Here is a 23727-nt window from a genome sequence, read left to right as displayed (position 1 = left end):
TACTCCTAACCGCGAAATGCGTGTAAATGCGAACGGTTCGCGTACCACCCCACTTTGAAGCGTTCTCACCACACACATTTCACAGTTTAACGTCTGCTTCGATCTTATTCTGATACCTTAATGAATGTCCATTCCCAAGAACCAGCCAAACATGATCTATTTCCGACTACTTCCGCGCTCTTTCTAGAAACTCATTAGCACCACTGCCGACCAAGTTCACAAACGTACTCTCAAATTTTTAAAATTAAGGAAAGCATTGTAGGTGTATTACGACTTGAACTTTGACACAGTTTAAAATTGCTGATTTGATTGGACATGTTAAATGAATTGTGCATTACCAGTGCTGGGAGAATCTGAGAAAGAATTTATGTGACAGATCAGAACTTCACTTTCGTCAGGAACCTCTTAAACAGTGTCGTTCGCAAGTAAACTATACAGGATGTTGTCGTGGCCTATTTGCGAACGATGCTGCACAGTTACTGAGCCTTCTCAAAAGGGTGTGTTTATATGTGGTGAGATGGAGTGTGTGTGTGTGTGTGTGTGTGTGATCAAAACCAACAATACAACAGTCTGGTGCGGTTTTCCAACAATATGTTATGTCCAATGAGTTCAAGACCTGTTTCTGTTTTAATTGTCCACATGTAGCGTAACCCATCGTTCGCAATCTGACTTGCCCGTTCGCATTTAACCCAGGCACCCCTGCTATTTCATCCATTGGAAAAAACGTTGTAATGGAGTAGACGAACTTTTCCTGGTGCAACAAATCGGAGAAAGCCTTCAAAAACAGAAAAGCTACAATTGACGATCGTACAGTCTGTTATCTGTACAACACATACGTTCAGCTGATCGCTTCAACTGGATCGTTTGCAATTAGGCCTGTCTAAGGAGTCCTCTTTATTTTATTCAGAGAATGATTTGTGCATTGGATCACGTCCACAAAAGACCATCACAATCAGCAGATCTTCTTTCATTTTGGCTAAAACGTAGGATTCAAAGGAAGCGGTTACTCTTTGCTTGAAGTACGCATGTAGGTTTGAAGAGTTTTTGTTTGTTTGTTTCAGGTGTCAATTTCCAGTCAGTGTAAAACTTCCGAAATCACCCAATTCGAGAGAGAATTTGCAGCGTGCGTTTTCACAGATTCCGATAATGAGTGGCTATTTTTTGTGTTTGTACCGAATACATAGAGATGCAGAGGTTCGAACTTGCTTAGATATTTCAGTCAGTGACTTAAGTAGAGTACACATCTCATGTCACTGTGGCTTATGGCACGGAGAAGAAGACATGATCGAACATAATTTGTCGAAAAAGGACTCTTCTGGAGTGATAATTGTGTGCACAATGCACGAAGATGTGTTTGGCGATTTTATTTTTCGATCTGTCGAAATCATAAAGTTGTGATGTTGACAGGGAAATTTTAAACTCTACCAGATAATGAAAGTAAATTAATGAAATGCCAATCGATGTAGGCTGCTAATCATAAAGTTGTTCTGTTTCCAGCAAGCAACTTTCGGTTCGACAAACACTTCTTTTTGATGGTGAGTTTTGGTGTTTACCTTTTTCTTGTGCAGCAGGAATCACACGTGAGCTATGCAGGCTTTGCCTATTGTTTGGAAGAGTAACCTGCCCTTGCGCCCACTGGCTGCACTGTGTTGGCCTCTGCCTTTTTGTGTGTGATTCTGTGGTTCCCCTGTTTTAATCTGGACATTTTTTATATGTGTGTGTGCGTCGTTTTTCCAGGACACCTAAGGTCGGAACAGTTGTATCATATTTATTTGCTTTTTAGAACAATTTGATAAATAATATTCGTCATATCAGTGTTTCAATTTTCAAATTGACATAAATGAATGCTACTCACTGTACCCTCGTTATCGCATCAGCGACCATCTTCGTCCTGCCAACGATACTCTCCGTTTTTCACGTGCCCAGCCCTCTCTTACCGTCCGACCTCTGCTACTGTCACCATGGTGAACGTCAATTACATCAAAGAGCTGCTTTCAAATATGTCAGGGCATAAACAATTCCGACTGCACGATTATACGACGCAGCGCATCATCAGCCTGGACATCAGCAGAGCAAAGACAAAAAGAGGAACCACAGCGGACAGACTTCGCTGTTTGCACTGATCGTCCTGTCTCCGATGTCAGCCCTGCTGTTGCTGTGACTGTCATTGACAACCTCAACATTCATGTTCAAGCTGACTCCTTTACTTCCCATGACACTGTCCTCTCTGACACTTTTCCAAAATGTGGTGTATGGCTCTGGTCTGCTTTCTACCCCTTCCACACCTGTCTCAACTCCCGGACCTTTCTCTGTGTCTCCTTCCGTTGTCTGTCTGACTGAACTGCTTCACCATTAAATTTCTCTCAGCCTGCCTCTGACCTGTTTCATGCCTGTCTGTTCAATGCTCAATCTGTCTGCCCTGATCAAAAGACTGACTATATTTCTGACTATATTTTTGAAAATAACTTTGATATCGTATTTCTCACCGAAACCTGGTTGAAATTACAAGGTCATGAACTCAAACTTAAACAACTGACCCCTCCTGGATACAAAACCAAGTCACTTCCTTGACTGTCTCGTGAAGGTGGCATCGCCATTGTCTATAGAAATATCTTGGAGTCTTCCTTTTCCTTCTCCCATAACCATGCCTTTCCACATGAAACTTTTGAAATGCTCGAAGTCACTCTCAATGTTCCCAGTCACTCAATAATCTTCTGTTGTCTCTATCGTCCTCCTCCTAGTCGTAAAAACAACCTAACGTCTTCTCTGCTTCACTATGATTTCCAAACATTACTTGATTACTACAACCTTCGTTCTGGCAAACTCATCATCCTCAGAGACTTCAATTTTCATTTCGAGAACCAAACGTCCACTGATGTCAAACGCCTATGTCTATCTCTGTCCAATCATTCTCTCTCTCAGCTCGTTACAGAACCAACGCACAGATCTGGCCATACGTTGGACTGGCTCATCACACGTGACTCTGATGCCAATATTGCGTCAGTGACTGTAACTGACGAACTCTCTTCCGACCATTGTGCTGTCATATTCTTGCTTAATATTTCAAAACCTACCAAAACCAAAAAATCCGTTACTCGTCGCAACCTGAAATCCATCAACATTAACAATTTTTCTTCTCAAGCTGCTGAACGCCTTTCCAAAATTTCTTCCCGCACCGATGTCTCTACACATTACAACACTGCCCTCTCTCAACTGCTGGATGAACATGAACCCTCCCCCCACCCGCATGCTCTCTGATAGACCTTCCGCCCCATGGTACACACAAGACATTCGACTTGCAAAACGCAAACGTCGCCAATTGAAACGGCGATGGCGATCAACAAAACTGAAAGTCCACAATCAAATCTTCCTAAAACAAATAAATAAAGTCAAACATATGATCTCATTAGCGAAGACAAACTTCTTTTCTTCTCAAGTTCTCGATGCTACATCCACCAAATCTCTTTACTCTATCATGTCAAATCTTCTCGGTACTGCAAAAAAGACTCATCTTCCTTCTGCGTACACTTTATCTGAACTCCCCAATGTCTTCTTCTCTTTCTTTTTCGACAAAGTCCAAAATATTCGTACCATCTTAGACCAAATGCCTTTCCAACCTGCTCATCCTGATCCTCAATTCAACGGCACTCATCTCCATTCCTTTAATCCATTAACTGAAATATAAGTCCATGAAATCCTGAAAGAAATGACAATACAATCCTGTGAGCTCGATCCTATACCAGCCTCTGTCTTTTCCCAGTGTGTCTCACAGCTTCTCCCTACAATCACCAATATTGTCAACTCATCCCTTCTCACTGGAACGTTTCCACCCACTTTCAAAACTGCAATCCTCTGGCCTCTTCTGAAGAAATCCAACCTTGCAAACATTTTGAAAAAACTATCAATCAGTTTCTAATCTTCCATTCCTGTCCAAACCCCTTGAAAAAGCTGTCCTGAAGCAGCTCAACAATCATCTTTGTTTCAACAATCTCATCCCCCCATTTTAATCTGCCTATCGTGCTGACCACAGCACTGAAACCACTCTCCTCCACATCCTGAATAACCTACTGCTAGCGTCCGACTCAGGACAAATCTCCCATCTCACTCTTCTCGACTCATCAGCTGCCTTTGACTCGATAGGCCTTTCAATCCTTCTGTCCCATCTTCATTTTACATTTGGTATCAACGGCACTGTTCTAAACTGGTTCAAATCTTATCTCACTGATCAATTCCAGTCTGTCATTGTTGACAATTTCCAGTCTGAACCCGTTCAAATTGAACATGGAGTCCCACAGGGATCTGTTTTAGGCCCAGTGCTCTTCACACTGTACACTGCTCCTCTCGCTGAAATTATCAACCACCATAATGTCAGTCATCGTTTTTTTGCTGATGACACTCAACTCCAGAAGAGTGATATCCTCGAAAAACTGTCGTCGCTCTTGCAAGAAACATCCAACTGCTTCCTGGACATTCAAAATTGGATGACTCTAAATAAGTTACAACTGAACGCGGACAAAACTGAAGCAACGATCATAGGAACTAAACAAAAACTCTCTTCCATCACAACTGACACAATCAAACTTGGCAGTACATCCATCCCTCTTTCCAGTTCAGTAAGGTACATCGGCGTTCTCCTTGACAACACACTGTCCATGCAAAAATTTATCAGTCACACTTGTCAATCCTGCTACTGTCAATTGCAGCACATCAGTTCCATCCGGAAATATCTGTCCATTGACGCATCATCTAGACTTGTCGTTTCTCTCATTCTCTCTCCCTTGACAACTGTAACTCTCTATTGTCTGGTTTGCCTGCTTCATCCATTCTGTCCCTTCAGCGCATACAAAACTCTGCTGCCCGACTCGTCCTCAGAAAGAAAAGATCTGAGCACATCACTCCTCTTTTGCAACATCTCCACTGGCTCCCTGTCTCACACAGAATAAAGCACAAGATCAGTACTCTATGTTATAACTGTATTCACAAATCAGTGCCTTCCTATCTCTGTGGCTGCCTTCACCTCTACACTCCATCTCGCTCACTACGATCAGCTTCAGATCCACTCTGTTTGCACATACCCAGATTCAAGCTCTCGACTGTTGGCCGCTGTTCTTTTTCTGTCTCTGGACCTTGCAATTGGAATGAACTTCCTCTTTAGCTTCGTCAAGTCTCCACACTCAGCTCTTTCAAGTCTGGCCTTAAAACCCACCTCTTCCCAAAATAGTCTCCATTCCCTGCCTCTTCCTTGTCTTCAGTTTCTCCAGTTTGAGAGTTATGCATGCGTGTGAATGACTGCTACGAAAGCGCTTTGATTTGCCTATGCACAAGATTCAGTGCTATATAAATACCATTATTAATATTATTATTGTTATTCTTATTATGATTATTATTATCATTATCATTGTCATTATTATTATCATTTGTTGTTGTAGTAGTAGTAATAGTATGCTTGTAATACTACAGGACATATACTCCATGAAAAAACAACAAAACTTAATCTGTAAAGTGCATATTCCTGGAACCATTAGCAGAGGATGTATGTCATCAACATGTCAGTGGGTGTGGTTGTCAGTGCAGTAAAATTCATTCCCCAAACCCGATTCGCTTATGTGCAATAGTAAACTGTATCCCTTTTCTTGCCCCGAGTACGGGAACTACATATTTATAGTTTCCAGTGCAGAATTGTATTGTAATTCTCCAAATAACACTGTTATTATTGGTATGATTTTTTGTTTCTACATTTGTAAATGAATAACTTTGCCAATGATATACTGACTTTCGTTTGTCCCTTTGTGTGATCAAACAAAACTACTTCAACACCAAACGACACTTTTTTGAATACTTGTCACTTATCTTTTTTGACTTAATCTTGTATGACTTAATCTAATTTCACTCAGAAATCATATGTAAAATTACAGTTCTACAGAGAGTAGTGAATGGAGTCTTTTTCATCATTACAAACGGTGCATTTACCACTCTCAATCAACCTCATTCTTTTATAATACTTTATGTGACAAGAATTCCGGAACCATCTGAATCATACTCATTTTCCTTTCTTAATTACTTTATATATAACTTCCCATTCTTCAAAAAGTGTTCTTTTCTAGTTAACTAATGGTTTTATGTCAAATATTTATTCTTTTTTAAAGCGAAATATAGCGTGCTCTAGGTCCTTGTGTAACTCTGCATGCAGTCTCCAATGATTTTTTTTTTTTTGATTACTCTCATTGTTAATTATCACCATTCTTCTCTTTTTAACTCAATATTTCCTTGCCTGGGTACAAATTTGATAGTGCAAATAGTTTACCATTAAGTTAAATTTCTTTACAGAAATGGTCAAGTCTCAGAAAAAACATCATCACCAGGAACATCATCGCTAGGAACATCTTTTACCAAAAATGTGTTCTTCGCTGACCAGTTATTGGAACAAAATTTAGGGCTATCTACTGCAAATTTGCCTCTGTTATAAAATGCAGTATAGTTCTGCAAGGTTGTTAAATTTATCAAAGGCTACAAATACATCTTTCCAGAAACGATCAATTTTACTTGTTGCAGATCTTTTTGATCCATAACAGTTTAAATATATTGTTGCTGGACATTGCGTTATAAGCATTTCCCTCTACTTTGTATACTATTTTCTGAATCCTTGACAAATTTTAAATTCGAATGAATCGAATTCTAGAACACCTGTGATACATGAAAAAACAATACATTTTCTTTCTTCTTCTTCCCTTTAAATTTTGTAGAAATACTGTTTCTCACCACCTCAGACAAAACGTGTGAGCTTTGTGAAAGCATAGCTGTTCACACCAATTCACATTACAATGCACAAATCTGTGCCTGTGTATGTTAAATAACGCAGATGATGAATAACGCCCACGAGAGTTATTAGCAAGATGTCATTCAATGCTTTTTTAAAAATTCACAGTGCCCTTATCATCTGTTTGGTCAAAATATACCAGCAGTTCATTCAAATGCTCGTATACTATGCAGATATTCAATGTATACCACTTAAAAGGATAGAGCAACTTTTTTTTTTCCCAATGAACCAAAAAAACAAAACAAAAAACCACAAAAAAAACAAACAAAACAAACAAACAAAGAAATGTGACCAAGCGCTAAGCTTGCTTCAAAACTGCTCACTCACAAGCCACAGCAGTCGACGTTTTCGAACTAACCGGCTGTTCCTCAACAGCTGGCACAGATTGTGTGACGCCATTCCCAATTTGAACGCAAAGCCGCTTACGTTATCTTGTTCTCGCCAGACAGCGACCAGCGTCGCCGTATGCTATTGGCTGAGCTGGAATCTATGTTTCTGCTCCACCGTATTTCATTAAGATCTCTTTTGTCAGATCAGTAAACTACAAGTATTATATACTGGCAGAATCGTCTCAATTCCATCTATAAGTCTATTCCATTTATGTTTGCCTACGTTAAACTGATTTAACGCAGTTTGTAATTTTCAGCGACGAGCTTGTTAAGACTGACCCTGTTCAGGTGAGTTAAATTAAGATTATAAATTCATCTTAAATAACCAACACTTCATTTTGTACCCATTAGAAAGTAGGTGTTGAGCTCTTTCTTTTGCAACTTATCCGACGTAAATCGGTTCAGGAATCATTTAGAAATCTGTCACTGAACACCTTGTAAGACCTGAACACCTTGTAAGAAACACAGTTGTCAGATTTGGCCAGATTTAAACCGATTTGTGTCGCAGCAGACGTGATTGTCTTTGTAGTTCGCTTAACTTGCATAAATTGGTACAGTGAGTGATGAGTGGTCACTTCATACCTGGTCAGTCATCTGACCAGAGCTGCTCTCTCTCTCTCTCTCTTGCTGTGTCGGGGGCAGTGTGAGTGTGTCATGTGTGTTCTCACAAGGGCTGACATCTCGCTACGTATCGCTGTAAGTACTAGTGTGTAGAATGTGTTGATTTGCAAACTGTATTGTTCGACACAGTACTTGTGTTCATATAAGTATGTTCAGTTATTGCTTTGACATGTTAGTCACAACTTGGCTATGATTGATCTAAATAATTGCCATGTCGTCATATGCTTGGAGCAGTGTTCCATTTGATTCTTCTTAACGTCACAGTCAATGACGTCTCTGGACACTGATAGTTTGTTCCTGAATGTTCTAGTGAGTGCATATGATGCATTCTTTCTCATTTGCTGTCACTGATGAAGGTTACAGTGTTTCACTGATTCTCAGTACTCTAAAATGTGTGTAGTATTCTATTGTGGTGATTACAAGATAGTGTTGGATTGATTTCCCCTATTGGTTAAAACCACCTGATATGTATCAGTCTTTTAATTGTAATTTAGTTATCATGCCCTCTCCTATAGGGCTTACTCCAGTATAGTGCTACATGATAAACTGACTCATTTGAGTCACTTTGACACAGTATAAGCTTTACCTAATCTATACTGTCAGTGTACTTTCGCTAAATCAGCATAGCTTCAATCACTTTAACTGCACTATTTAAATGTATTAGAAATGTCATTTGATGTCAGTGTTTGGTCTTCACACATATGCATTACCAAGTGGTAGTCTTTCCATGTAATATGTATACATGTGCTTTATTATTCACTTGTGCCAACATGTTGTGCTAATGACATTTGTTTGTCATTCCACACACTGTCTTCTCATTATCTCTTCTCTTTTTATATCTTCTTCTCATCATCTCTTCTCTCATTGTCTTTTCTTATGTTCTCATAACTATTGTAAATAAAACAATAGAAAAACCCATTTGTGACTGGCCTCTATATGTTCCTGGCCTGTGCGTGGGAATATTTGTCTATCCTTCAATACAGTAAATCACTATCTAGTGAGTTCTTTTGTACCGTCCGTACCCTTGAATAACCACTCGGCACGGCCACACAAAAAACAAAAACAAACAAACAAACAAACAAAACACACACAAAAAAAGGATGTAAAGAATATGAAATTAGCAATGGCTATACTTCATGCATTTGTCAAAAGAAATCTGAAACTGATGAGAATCCAGACAACTCGTAGTCACTGAGGACGAGTTAAAGAGTCACACCCGTAATCTGAAAGGAACAATTGCAATGGTGTGACATCAATATTGGGTATGTTCACCACTGACTGAAATACATTCAACACATCGTCGCCACCGGTGTCTGGGCAGTCTCCAGTGGAAACATCAAGACCTGGTCCACACCCACCAGATCAGACCCCAACCAGCCGTGCCATGACATTCCACTGTGGAGAATGTGCCGCCGCTGGAGATACTCAGTAACAATGTGGTATGGCGTTGTCATCCTGACATGTTTCCAAAGACCATCATCTAGTAGTGGTGGCAGGGTGAGGGGCATGATAACGTTGTATTGGAACATCATATTGTCAGGTTGCCATGTACACCACACAGTGGAGATATGTGGTGCAAACTGATGCCACCTGCACCTTTACCAAACAGCCTTAACACGGTCGTGCTCCAGTGATACATCAACGTATTGTTTGCTGCTGTGTCTCCACACTAGGACTAGCTCTTCATTGAGGGACTAACCCGAAAACTACGAGATCACTGCTGTTTGTCCAGTGCTGGTGTTGTCTGCACCAAAGCAACCCGGTTTCTCAATGAGCCTGAGCAAGAGGGATTTTGGACGACTCCTAAAATTGCAGACCAACAATTCGATATTATGTGATCATGATGTATTGGTCTTGGAGATGAGTACTTATTTACTAGTCTCTAGGTCACCATGGTTCGAACCGTACACTGAGTCTGCGGAAGACGAGCGGCTGATTACCAGCTTCTTGTCCATTTCCCTTTATGAAACGCCTCTCCAATCCTTGTCGGGGTTCTCTCTTTACGTCACTCAGCGTCTTGGTGGCACAGTGGTTTCAGGACCAGCACTGCTCCTTAAATGCCAAGCGACTGCAAAAACTGTCCAATGTCCTGTCAGCCAGGCGAGCATGATGTGTCGTAAATTTGGGTAAACTTTGTGTAAGTGTGCATATTTAGGAAAAACCTGGCCATTGTTATGTGCAAGAATATATGTACGTTTTGCGATAAAACACCTGGTGTATATTTCGGGTTTGCAGTGAAAAAAAATCATAGCCCACCAAAACGTGAGGTACCCATTTGAGAAATATATTTGTTTTGCAAAGAAAAGAGTATACTCACAATCAAGGAAACTCCACTTCTCTGACAGCTGCTGCAGGGGGACGCTGCTAGCACCTTGTGAGTCTGCCTCATTGTGGTAGTCCTAAAAAGACACATCACAGAAGATATGATAAAAGTGCGCGAAGAAAATAAGTGAAGCATATCGTGTCGTAGACTGTTCTTCCAAAGCTGTGCGTCTTTGGGTATTTTGCTCAAATTTCCTAACGAACACTGCAAGTGTCTGTATCTGTCTAGTCTGGTTAATGCCGGGACATCACTATGAAAGGAAGCGTAGAGCACAGCCTTGTCAGGTAGTCCCAAACCTAAAATGGACCTCCATAGCAGCATTGTCATCTTCATCGTCATCCTGTACTTCCTCCATCATTATCTTTTTTTTTTAAATCCGAAATTCTGTGGTTTTTCATGCCACCTGCACTTATTTTTTCCAACCCTCCTCCACTTTGTGCTTGGTGCAAAAAGGCTTCCGGTGGGCTCTCTGTGCGTCTTCAATGCCCGGATTGGTACGTTGTACGATTTTATCCGGGTGGACAGAGGTGCGCATTTAACTGCACATGTAATCATCTGCACTTGATACCCTTGAAACTGAACACTTCCTCGGGTTTTGGCCAGTTAGTCGGTGGGTCAGCGCATGTAATATCCTTGATATTATGCTGTCCAGTTTGCCTTATACAAGTCTTGTTTTTCGCTGATTCCAAATATGTATTATATGCTTAAGACTCATCAATCTGTGAGAACAAATCGAAGATAATAAAAATCAGCCACATTTTACATCTTTTAAGTTTGAAAGGAACACATATTACTTTTTGCTGGGTTCCTTCACATCTTGGTATTCTCTACAACGAATGGTCTGACAGGGCTGCAAGAAAAGGTGCAAAAAACGAACAGGGAACCATGGAACTTTATGTGCCTCTGTCTGTACAAGAGGGTTATCGAATACTAAAAAAACACTGTGGAGCAAAGTCAGGGAATTATACCAGGAAAATGGCAAAGCTTTAAACCATAGTGTAGTTAATGTTCAACAACTGGGAACTATCAATCAATCATATACGTACAGTAATTCAATAAGATTAAGACAGATTCATACATTATCAAACAGGATAAAACTGAAGGCTTTTATTACTAAGTTCAGCAAATATGTCAGATGCATATGTGGAGAACATATTTCAAGCAACCACGTAACATTTGAATGTCAGAATCTAAAACGTTTTTTCCAGACTTCATCTAAAGTTCTTTTGACTGTGTTTTTAACAATTCCAATATGTAACTTCCTCAGAGAAACTGATCCAGTCTCAACCAAATTCCTAATTAAACACACCGTCCTGCCAGTCTTTCTGAAATTTTCAAAAGGACTGCTGTCAGGCCTGAAACAACAATAATGCAAGAGGCAAGGCCTTCAAGGCTCACATTTTATCCAGCAAAGGAATCATGATAGGAAAGGAATAATAACAATAATAATAATAATGATGATAATGATAATAATAATATTTATTTTCAGTCTGATATCATCATCTTAGATGAACAGACTATAAATAAATAAACGAACGAATAAACGAACGGAATCACGATAAGAAAAGAAGAGAGAGAAAAAAAAAACCCTGTTAAAATGTGTTCTGTATAAAATACATATATTGATAAGCTTGGGAGGGGAAAAAAAGCAAGTAGACTCATCCACACTGCCGCGGCGCATCTGATATTACCTGACCAAATCCAATATCAAAAGCTATGTTGTTGTCTTTTTTAGAGCGATAAAGATATCATTGTAATGCTGGTAATAACACTGTTTAAATCATGTGTTGTTTTTTTTTGTTCTTTTATATTTCGATTATTTAAGGAATTATTTAAATTTTGCAGTAAAGGAGACGTTGCCATTGCCTCAGGCACAGCGCAACATGTAGCTGTTTTCTCAACATTTGCAAAGACCAATCTTGACAAGACTGACAGAGACTCAGTGAAACAGTCCATTCAATTTTTCTTTTATGTTCATCATTCTAGGTTTTTTTAAAAATTTTAATTAAGTGGCACTTTAGAATATTTATATGCAATTAATGGATTAGTCAGTGTCACTGTATGTGTTCTGTTCTTAATTTGTATTTCTTTTCTTATAATTGCAAACAAGAAAAACGAGGTCATGCGCCGTCTTTTTGCCCAACATAGCCTACGTTCCGGCCACTGGAAGCGGTAATATGGTGTTTTCGGATCGGGACCGAGCCTCAACGAAATAAACCGTTAACGATTCGGAAATACGACTTAATTAGGAAGAATTACAACCTACTACTGGTATGACTGTGAAGATTTTTTCCTACTACATTTAAGCAAATTATGGTATTGGCAGACAAAGTAATTCTGGAGAAAATGGCAATGTTAGTGTCACGGACACACACACACACACACACACACACACACACACACAAACACCAAGTTATAACATGGACTCACTTTGTTTACACAAGTGATGCACTTGGGTAAGGCGTGTGCCAGAACCATATGATTCAAATGTGGTGAAATGACAGTTCATCAAAGACAACCGGCAAACTGTGAGAAAGTGTGTGTGAGCTGCACAGCCCCAACTCTACTTCTCCCAGGCTCACGTGTGTGTTGTGTGTGTGTGTGTGTGTGTGTGTGTGTGTGTGTGTAGATTGGTGGGGTTGTGGATCGTGTTGTGCGTGTGTTAGTGTGTGTGTTTGCATGCTAGCGTGCGTGCGCATATGTGCGCGCGCGTATGTGTGTGTGCGTGCGTTCGTGTGCGTGTGCACGCGTGTTAAGGAATGAAAGTGTAACTACATACAAGGTTTTTCCTTTTCGAGCGCTTTACCACTGAGCGCAAAAGAGATAAAGCGTCTACAGCATGTTGATCATCATCGTCATAATCATCATAGTTATTCATATGTCAAGCGAGCATGAAAACAAGCAAGATTGTTCGAAATGATTTTCAACCATACGTTGCAACCGATAATGGTGATAGTGATGATATCGAGCATAGCCAGCAAAGCCATTGCTTCAAGCAGACATCAAAGCACCACTTTAATATGGCTTGAAAACAAAGTGTAGTTTGAAATGAAACATTTTTTATATACTCACCACAATATGAAGTTTGTTGATTTGGTCTCGAACTTGCTCCAAGTCCGCGTTATTTTCAACAATGATGATGCCAAGTGGCACCGCTGTTTTGACAGTATGATCACAAATGTGATCAAAAACATTGGGCTCTCTCTCTCTCTGTCCATCTGTGTGTGTGTGTGTGTGTGTGTGTGTGTGTGTGCAAATGACACAGAGACGAACATATATGCAGATACACATAAGTGCAATAAAGGCACACAAACCATTACGGGGTTGTTGTTGTTGTAGTTTTATATACTAAACTTACTGCTGGATAATAGATTTAGATTAATATATTCTTGGTCTTAATGAAAACAAACCGTTTTGATTAACACTTTCATAGTCAGTCAGTTTAGAGTGCAAATTAACCTTGTGCAGAAACCACAGAAAATATGGTGGGGATTCCCTTGTGATGTGTAGAAAAAATGGCCAATCCTACCACTGAAAATTAAGAGCATTAGGTTAATGCACAAAAGGCCCATCATCTGGTTGCATTTCAATGACATGGGTGCTTTACCTAGCTGGTGCCGAACTGCGACCATGGCGGTGAAAGGGTTAAACATGTCTGTGACACTGACATGCTTTGTTCTTCAGTGGTGATCACTGATGAAGTGGACAGCTTAGAAATTCTGCTCATGGCCTCTAATTCTCTGACAGAAATAGTACAATCCTCAATTTACAAGGTTTGTCATCAAATAAGATCCTGTGGTCTGATACTGTATTGTCTTCAAGGGTGGACATTAATGATTTAGAATCTGTATCATGTCTTCTTTGATGTCAGCAACAAAGGGCAATCTTTCCCACTGGCTTTCACATGCAGTTGAAGGTGCATGGCAAGAAAAATGTGCCTGCAGCAGTCGAATGTTTGACGATGTCTATTTTTCTGTCCTCTCTTTCTTTTTGCATTCCTGTTGAATTCACCTAGTTCATCGCCTACATGTCTCCTGGAGATGCTGGCCAGACATGCAAGTAGCAACATTGTTAACTCCAGGACGGGCACAAACCGCCCCCAGTATTGTTGTTTGTCGTGTTATTGCCATGCGACAAAAACAAGACCACAAGGTTCTAGATTTTCGTTCCTAAAAGTAGTTATTTTTCAGTTCAAGTTTCTGTCATAAGCATATCCCACATCAGTTTCACACACACTCACACACACACACACCACACGAATAAACAAAACACACTTGCGCATACTGATCAGGGCTATCATTACATTTTACCTCACTTTCTGTGCACACATCGGTCAAAAGCTAGGAGAGAGAGAGAAAGCGGGGGAAGGGACGGAAAGAGAGTCTAGAAATGAATGAATGAATAAACGACATGGAACTGAGTATTTCATACACATTACTATCTTTATGATACTCCACATACCACCATACTGGTAAACGCGACACAACAAGCGACAGTACGTGCAAAGTCACACCAACGTCACTTACAGACTGAGCGCAGTTTGTCTTTATCATATTGCAAGGCCTCGTAATCAGTCAATGCGATGCGACTGACCTGAAGCCTCAGCCGTTCGGGGAGGGAGGGAGGACTGAAAAAAGCATAATCAGGACTATGACTGAGGTCAGTCTATCTGCAGGGGACCGATCCTCATGCTGTCCTTCAGTCACCGCGTTCTCTACACACAAGAACAGCATGTGTGTGTGTGTGTGTGTGTGTGTGTGTGTATGTTTGTGCGTGCGTGCGTGTTTGCGTCCTCTGTGTGCATGTGTGTGTGAATGTACGAGTGTGTGTCTGTGTGTGTGCAGGCATTCATCCACAACAATAGTTGTAAAATGATAAATTAGTGGGCTGTCCACCTTGGTTTTAGATCTGAAATATTTAGGCAATATCATTTCAGATCCAAGCATGGCTCCAATTCACACCTTCAATGCTGGTTAATGAGCCTGAGCAGTGCTTTACAGTTTCAGTGTGACGTTCAAGGAGGAAAGAAACCGAAAGGTGTGATACACAATATCTGCTTAAAAGAGGAAAGAGGAGTAAATGCTTGACCTATGCTTAAACGTGGTCAAGTCTACCATTGGTATGTGTAACACATGAACTAAAATGAAATAAATGAAATATACAAAAAGTTAATACTAAACTATAATTTTTTTTTTTTTTTTTAAAGAGAGAAAGATATATAGAAAGTAAAAGAATTGAAACAAAATAAGGATGAAAATGGACTACGTTCAACGCACTTGGGCTTACCCACACACGCGTACATACTCACACAAGCACGCGCGCGCACACACACACACACACACGCACGTACACACACGCACACCCACACACCGCATATACACCAATTTGCAGTCTGTCAGACAACCACGAGACGGTCAGTGTGTTGTCCCCAAATGTAAGACAAAACAACGGGAAAACGAACGCTTTCATTCTTTGGACCTGTTGACCTGGATCGTTCTATTCACTATACTCCCAGACCCCATTCATCTGTACTCATCATGAAAATGAACCTTTTCCAGAAAGCACACTAATTTTCATTTGCAAGACTGATGCTTGGTGTCACTGTACGATGGTAGATAAAAAGTTCTCGGCCTAACCTAGAAGCAACGGCACCAACTGTAGAATATGAATACAGCTATAATCTAGCATATCGTCAAAAGTCATTCACATAGTTAAAAATATCTGTCGATATTTGTTTTCAGGTGAGGGTCTTTGAGAGTTGCCAAGTGAACCGAAAATGCAGAAATGGATAAAGTGGATGCCCGTGCGGTTATCAGGTATTTGCAGAAAAGGGGCATGACACCAGAGACCATTCATGAAGACATGATAGAGGCAATTGGTGACGACTCCCCTTATTGTTCAATTTTTTTTAAGTGGGCTGCTGACATTAAGCGGCACAGGGAGAGCACAGAAGATGATCCACGGTCCGGCCGCCCCTAACCCTGAATCACTGATGATCAAGTGAAAGCCATTCACCACATGGTATTGGATGCCATGCGTTTGTCTACTGCTCAAACAGCCAACACTATGGGTATCAGCTGTGGTTCAGTGCAGACAGTTTTGACTGACATCTTCGGGATGTGTATGTAAGCTGTCTGCCAGATGAGTGCCCAGCATGCTGGCACCAGATCAGAAGTTGGCCAGACTTGAAACTTCAAGGGACCTTCTGGTTCGTTTCCAGGCCGACCAAGCTAATTTCTTTCGGGAAATTGTAACACAAGATGAAACGTTGGTTCACTACTTTGAGCCTGAATGAAAAAAGCAAAGCAAGCAATGAAAGCACATTGGTCTTCCCCCTCCAAAGAAATTCAAATAGTTGGCATCAGTTGGAAAGGTCATAACATCTGTTATCTGGGATTGCGAGTGAATAATAATGACTGACTACCTGCAAAAGGAAACTACTATGCCTCAGAACTCCTCAGGATCTCCCTGATGCTTTTAGTAATTATTTTAATGACAAAATTGTAAACATCCGACAAGAACTGGATGCTAGCCCACCAGAGGACCGATTTAATGATTTTAAAGGAAATTTAATGACATGTTTTAGACCTGTCTCTGAAAAAGCTGTAAGAAATTTTATTCTTAAATCTCCAAGAACTGTGACCTTGATCCATTGCCCACTAACCTTTTGAAATTATGTCTTGATGACCTTCTCCCTTTGATCACCAGAATTATTAATCATTCTCTAGAGTCAGGCATTGTTGATGATTGTCTTAAATTGGCCATTGTCACCCCTCTTTTGAAAAAAAAGCACAATTTGGACACAAATCAGCTAAAGAACTATAGACCTGTCTCTAATCTTTCTTTCATTTCTAAAATCATTGAAAAAGTTGTGTTACATCAGCTCCAGGAACATCTTGATGAAAACGGCCTACTTGAAACTTGTCAGTCAGCTTATCGGAAAAGCCGCAGCACAGAAACAGTCCTTCTTTCGGTCACAGCTAGTCTCCTTTCAAACACAGATAAAAGACTTACATCTGTAGTGGCATTTTAGATCTGTCAGCGGCATTTGATACAACTGACCACCAAATTCTTATCAATCGTCTTAGCACTACCTTTGGCATTAAATCTACTGCTTTAAAATGGTTTTCTTTATATCTTTCAAATCGTCAGCTCATGGCACCTCTAAAGTCATTCCTCTTGTGTTTCGTGTCCCTCAGGGATCAGTCTTAGAGCCTGTCTTGTTCACTTTGTACACTCAGCTTTTTTTCTGACATCTTCAAAAGGCACTCATTTGGTTACCATGAATATGCAGATGACACAGAATTACAAAAAGCCGCTCCACCATCTGATTTTAAAATAGTCATTACTGAATCGGAAGCTTGTGTAGTCGATGTAAAAACATGGATGGACAAAAACAAGCTAAAGCTCAATGAAGACAAAACTGAATTAGCCGTTGGAGACCTAAAACTCGTCTTAAGGCAGCAGAAAAGGACCCAGTTACGTTTGGCCCTGCTTCGATAGCATTTCAAACATCAGCCAAATACCTGGGTGTATATCTCGATCAAACCTTGACTACGAATGACCAAATTTCATTCTTGTGTCGCTCATGTAATTTTCATCTCCGTTAGACCTTACATAACAAAGAAAAATATAATTCAGTTGGCTTCCTCTTTTGTCCTGTCCAGACTGGATTACTGCAATTCCACTCTTGCAGGTTTACCATCTTCCTCCATCAACATTACAGAAAATTCAGAAAAATGCTGCACGACTGGTTCTCCCCAAAAAGAAATCTGATCATGTTACACCTCTGCTGAATCGGTTACACTGGCTTCCGATTGAGTCCCGCATTCACTATAAGTTAGGAACACTCGCCTTCAAACATTTTGACAAGTCTTTTCCATTGTATCTCTCCTCTGTATTGGAAACATATGAACCGCACAGAACATTAAGATCCAGCTCTGAAAAGCTGCTTAAAGTTCCAAGGTCTAATCTGAAATGCGCTGGAAATAGGTCTTTCAGAGCTGAGGTTCCCCAAGTGTGGAACTCTCTACCTTCATCTCTTAGAAATGCCTCTGATACATTCCTTTAAGTCAGATATGAAAACTTACCTTTTCCGTAAGCATTTTTGTTCTGGGCGGAACGGTTAAACCAAGGTATGCTTGTTAACAAGTATCTTTGTACTAATATTTTTGTAGTCCTGTTTTAATGCATTGTGTATTTTATGTAGTTTTTGTCTTAGATGTGATGGCATTTTTTATTTTAATGGGCGCGCGCGCGCGAGTGTGTGTGTGTGCGTGCGTGCATGTGTTTGTGATGGTACAGTGCTCTGGTACACGTGTGTAAGTGTGCAGGCATGTTAGTATGTCTGAACAGAATTCTATGTTAGAAAATAAGAAATATCGTAATGCTTATGCAATTTTGTTTTAGTGCAGTTGATATTTAATGTCAGCGCGCGCGCGCGCGCGAGCGTGTGTGTGTGTGTTTGTGTGTGTGTGAGAGAGAGAGAGAGAGAGAGAGAGACAGAAAGAGAGAGAGAGAGAGTGTGTGCGTGTGCGTGTGTGTGTGTGTGTGATCCATGAAATGCATTTTGTTTTAATCTAAGCCTTATTTACTTCATAGCTTTTATAATCTGATTCATCTCTTAAGTGTACTTTTTCATTCATATGAACACACTGGATGTTTTCCATTGTCAGATAGCGGTTGATGTGTTTTTTGAGGCATGTCTTTATAGTCAACTGGATGATGTAAGGCGCTTTGAGCAAAATTGGTGCTGGATATCGCACCATAGAAAAACTATGTATTATTATTATTATTATTATTATTATTATTATTATTATTATTATCAGAACTGCGCCATCAAAGAAAAATGCCAATAAAACTCCGAGCAGGGGTCTTCTTGCTGTAAGACAATGCAACAGTTCACAATGTGCAAGTGACAGTGGCTGAGGCTCCCAACAATCGTTTCAACTTTCGCCCCATTGCCCCAACTCACCAGACCTGGCTCCATCTGACCTTCCTATTCTCCATACTGAAATCCCATCTTCGTGGGCGCCGTTTTAAGAGTGATGATGATGTTATTCATGCCGTTGAAGCATTTTTTGAGGCGCAAGATACAACCTTCTTCAACGCAGGGATAGCAATGCTTGACCACCGCTGCGGCACAGCGCACTGCAGTCAGGGGAGATTATCATCATCATGGCCTGGCTTCGCTGACAAAGATCTAGGAAGGGCGCTGTCCACGTCTGATGCAGGCACGCTCATGGCTGACAAGGCCAATGCGGGAAAAGCAGAGTCGGCCGCAGCGGTTGCAAGGGAAAGTCTGGTCTGGGTTCGCGGCTGCAGCGCCGTGGCTCTTCCTCCTTCTGCGTTTGTCCTCAAGGCCGGCCCTGCGGTTGTTTTCGAAGGAGGAGACAGCTTGGTGGATGGTGCGTCGCCAGGTCTCTCGATCAGCGGCTACTGCGGACCACTGGCGATGGTCAATGTGACAGGCACCGAGAGCTTTCTTCAAGGAGTCTTTGTATCTCTTCTTGGGTGCTCCTCTGTCACGGTGGCCAGTGGACAGTTCGCCATACAGCGCGATCTTGGGCAGGCGGTGGTCCTCCATCCTGGACACGTGCCCTGCCCAACGTAGCTGGGTCTTTATCAGCACTGCCTCGATGCTGATAGTCTTTGCCTGCTCCAGGACCTCGACATTTGTGATGTAGTCACTCCAGTGGATGCTGAGGATGGTGCGAAGGCAGCGCTGGTGGAAGCGATCAAGCAGTCGTATGTGGTGCCGGTAGGTGACCCAGGTTTCGGAGCCATACAACAGGGTGGGCAGTACAACAGCTCTGTACACGCTGATCTTTGTGTCTTTCTTCAGGTGTTTGTTGTTCCACACTCTCTTGTACAGCCTGCCGAATGCGCTGTTTGCCTTTGCAAGTCTGTTGTCGATCTCCTTGTCGATCTTGGCGTCAGACGAGATGGTGCAGCCTAGGTAGCTGAACTGGTGGACCGACTTCAGCTCTGTCTCACCGATGTTGATGTGAGGAGCGTGGAATTCTTCCCGTGGGGCAGGCTGGTGGAGAACTTCCGTCTTTTTCAGACTGACTTCTAGGCCGAAGAGCTGCGCAGCCTCTGCGAAGCAGGATGTTATACGCTGCAGGGCCGCTTCTGTATGGGCGACGAGGGCAGCATCGTCGGCAAACAGAAGCTCTCTGATGAGTTGCTCCAGTGTCTTGGTGTGGGCCTGTAGCCGCCTCAGGTTGAATAGGCTGCCATCAGTGCGGTATCTGATGAAGATACCGTCGTCGTCGCCAAGATCTTCAGTGGCCTGTTGGAGCATCATGCTGAAGAAGATCGTGAAGAGGGTCGGCGCGAGGACACAACCTTGTTTCACTCCATTTCCAATTGGGAAGGGCTCCGAAAGGTCGTTGCTGTGTCTGACCTGTCCACGCTGTTCCTCATGTAGTTGGATGACCATGCTGAGGAATTTTGGGGGGCATCCTAGACGTTTCATGATCTCCCACAGGCCTTTTCTGCTCACGGTGTCGAAAGCTTTCGTGAGATCGACGAATGTCGCATACAGTCCTTTGTTCTGTTCCCGACATTTTTCTTGTAGCTGTCTGAGAACGAAGACCATGTCAGTGGTGCCTCTGTTGGCTCTAAAGCCACACTGACTCTCTGGGAGATGTTCTTCGGCGATAGTAGGCACCAGCCGATTTAGGAGGACTCTGGCGAGGATCTTGCCTGCGATGGAGAGCAGAGTTATCCCCCTGTAGTTGGAGCAGTCCGACTTTTCTCCCTTGTTTTTATACAGGGTGATGATGACTGCGTCACGGAGGTCCTGTGGTAGTTTGCCTTGCTCCCAGCAGCAGACAAAGAGGTTGTGGAGTTTGGAGTGTAGTGCTGGGCCTCCATTCTTCCACGCCTCCGGCGGAATTCCGTCAACCCCTGCTGCCTTGCCACATTTCAGCTGTTCAATGGCCTTGACAGTCTCTTCTAGGGTTGGTAGCTCGTCCAGTTGTAATTTCACTGGCTGTTGTGGGATGGGGAGAATTGCCGAGTCTTGAACCGTGCGGTTGGCGCTGAAGAGGGCCTGGAAGTGTTCCGACCACCTGTTCAGGATCGACATCTTGTCTGTGAAGAGCGCCTGGCCGTCTGCGCTGCGCAAAGGACTCTGGACCTGGTATGAGGGACCGTACACCGCCTTCAAGGCTTCGTATAAGCCCCGGTAGTCACCAGTGTCTGCACAAAGCTGAGCCCTCTCTGCCAGGTTGGTCCACCACCCATTTTGAATCTCACGAAGCTTGCGCTGGAGGTTGCTGCATATGAGCCGGAAGGTTGCTTTCTTCACCGGACAAGACGGTTGTGCAAGGTGACCTGGTGGGCTGATCTCTTCTTCGCCAGCAATTCTTGGATCTCCTGGTTGTTTTCGTCAAACCAGTCCTTGTTCTTTTTCGACGAGAACCCTAGGACTTCTTCAGAGGACTGCAGGATGGCTGATTTCAGCTGTGCCCATAGTGCTTCTGGAGAGGGGTCTGTGGGGCAACTGGGGTCTTCAAGTTTGTCCTGAAGCTTCGCCTGGAATTCAGCTTTCACTTCAGCTGACTGAAAGTTGCCGACCTGGAATTTCTTCCTAGGAGCTCCTCCTTTCTTTGGTTTGGGCTTGAAGTGGAGCCTGAGCTTGCTGCGGACGAGGCGGTGGTCAGTATGACACTCCGCGCTGGGCATCACTCGGGTGTGTAGGACGTCTCGTACGTCTCTCTGGCGCATCAGGATGTAATCAATGAGGTGCCAATGTTTGGACCGAGGATGCATCCACGTTGTCTTCAGGCTGTCCTTCTGCTGGAAAATGGTGTTGGTGATGGTAAACTGCTGCTCTGCACAGAACTCGAGAAGAAGGCGCCCATTGCCGTTGCAATTACCAACGCCATGCTTGCCAAGGACTCCTTTCCAGGCTTCTGAATCTTGGCCAACTCTGGCATTGAAGTCGCCAAGGATGATGACCTTGTCGTCAGCAGGGGTGTTCTGAACGAGGTTGCGCAGATCAGTGTAAAACTTGACCTTTTCTGTGGGGTCCGCTTGGAGGGTTGGAGCGTACACGCTGAACAGAGTGGCATGCTGTTTGTTCCGTAGTGGGAGGCGCATGGACATAATTCGGTCTGAGTGTCCTGTTGGCAGGTTTTCAAGCTTGGAGGCAATGGTGCTCCTGACCATAAAGCCTACGCCATAAAGGCGTCTCTCGGTCTCTGGCTTGCCTGACCAGTAGAGGGTGTACCCAGCGCCGTGTTCCTGGAGGCTGCCTTCCCCTGCAAAGCGGACTTCGCTGACGGCAGCAATGTCAATGTTCAGTCTCTGAAGTTCGTGTGCGACTAGAGCGGAACGCCTTTCTGGGTGGTTGCTGTCTGCAGAGTCACGCATGGTTCGGATGTTCCAGCATGCTACCTTTAGTCCTTTTGCACCTAATTGTGAGGCAGGTGCCGGCCTTTTCTTCTCTATTGTTGTTCGACCGCGTTTGGAGATGCCCGTTGACCGCGGTTAGCCAACTGGGGGGTATGGAGATGAGCATTTGTTTGGACCACCTTTTCTAGGCCCCTCTCCGTGTGGAGCAAGCAGTGCTGTCCCTAGAAAAGGCTGCTTGGTCGTTCAGGGTGCTGCCGAGTGATGCTGTCACCTCCGGGTCAACAATCAGGCGACCAATATCCTGAACCGCCTGCATGCAGGATTGGAACTGCGGCTTCCAGTGACATCTTCCACCTGCCGTTTTCGCCCCTTTCCCATCGCTACAGGGCTTGGAATAGTTGGTGGCGCGGACGTGGACGTGTCCTTCAAGCCTGCGCAATGGAATTTTTAGGTGGAGTGCAGTGTGCGCAGTACTGGCCCCACCCTTTACACCCGTGGTTCATCTGCCATAGCCTAGCAAGCTGGGACGGTGACAGTGAGGTCCTCAGGTCGTAGGTTTTATATCAGACTGTCCTTGTCCTAGCCTCTGGCTCAAAAACCTTCCTCGGAGGCACGGGGGCGCGGCTACTGAAAGTCGGGACATGGCCATGGACCCAGGGTCAATGCATGTCGAGACTGTCCTGCATTCCTTAGCACTTCATGGGTTTTACTTCAGACTTTTCCTTGTCTTAGATGGACTGCCTTCCCAGGCTATCGAGCTCCATCTGCCCACATGTGACAGGTAGCACAGGGTTACATGGTACCTGTGGCAGGTAGAGACCTGACCTGACCAGGGGAGATTATACAGAAAAATAAAGAGTATAGTTTCTCCAGCCAAGCTTTCTTGGTGAGGCCGAGAACTTTTTCATCTACCCTCCTACGCCCATGTGCCTACGTAGGTGTGTATGTTGGCTTTCGCGTACTGCGGGGTGGCTGTATGTGTGGCGGGAAAGACAGAGAGAGAGAGAGAGAGAGAGAGAGAGAGAGAAAGGCTGTTTGTTTGCATACTTTTGTATCTGTAAACGCTTTGCGTTGCTGGGTGATATCAAGGAGGTTATGTCCGTCTTCATGATTATTATTTTTATTACATAGACAATTGGCTCCACCTTTATAGGCACTGATTACTGCTTGCACGTCACTCAAAATATTTAATGGGGATACATTGTATTCGG

At 42.9% G+C, this 23727-nt stretch overlaps 1 protein-coding gene across 1 annotated transcript in view; it reads right to left on the bottom strand.

Moving 5' to 3' along the window:
• Window positions 1-23727, bottom strand: part of LOC143298072 (diacylglycerol kinase zeta-like) — a 275075-nt gene that overhangs the window by 110535 nt on the left and 140813 nt on the right. Inside the window, exons 17-19 of the mRNA XM_076610749.1 lie at window positions 14677-14777; window positions 13219-13305; window positions 10145-10207 (exon numbers count right to left, since the gene is read on the bottom strand). Of these exons, the coding sequence (XP_076466864.1) occupies window positions 10145-10207; window positions 13219-13305; window positions 14677-14777 (251 nt within the window). The remainder of the gene's footprint in view (window positions 1-10144; window positions 10208-13218; window positions 13306-14676; window positions 14778-23727) is intronic.

The sequence above is a fragment of the Babylonia areolata genome, chromosome 23 (genome assembly GCF_041734735.1).
Source record: "Babylonia areolata isolate BAREFJ2019XMU chromosome 23, ASM4173473v1, whole genome shotgun sequence".
Taxonomy (NCBI): domain Eukaryota; kingdom Metazoa; phylum Mollusca; class Gastropoda; order Neogastropoda; family Buccinidae; genus Babylonia; species Babylonia areolata.
Note: the sequence above shows the minus strand (reverse complement) of the source record. Positions and strands in the feature narration are given on the sequence as shown.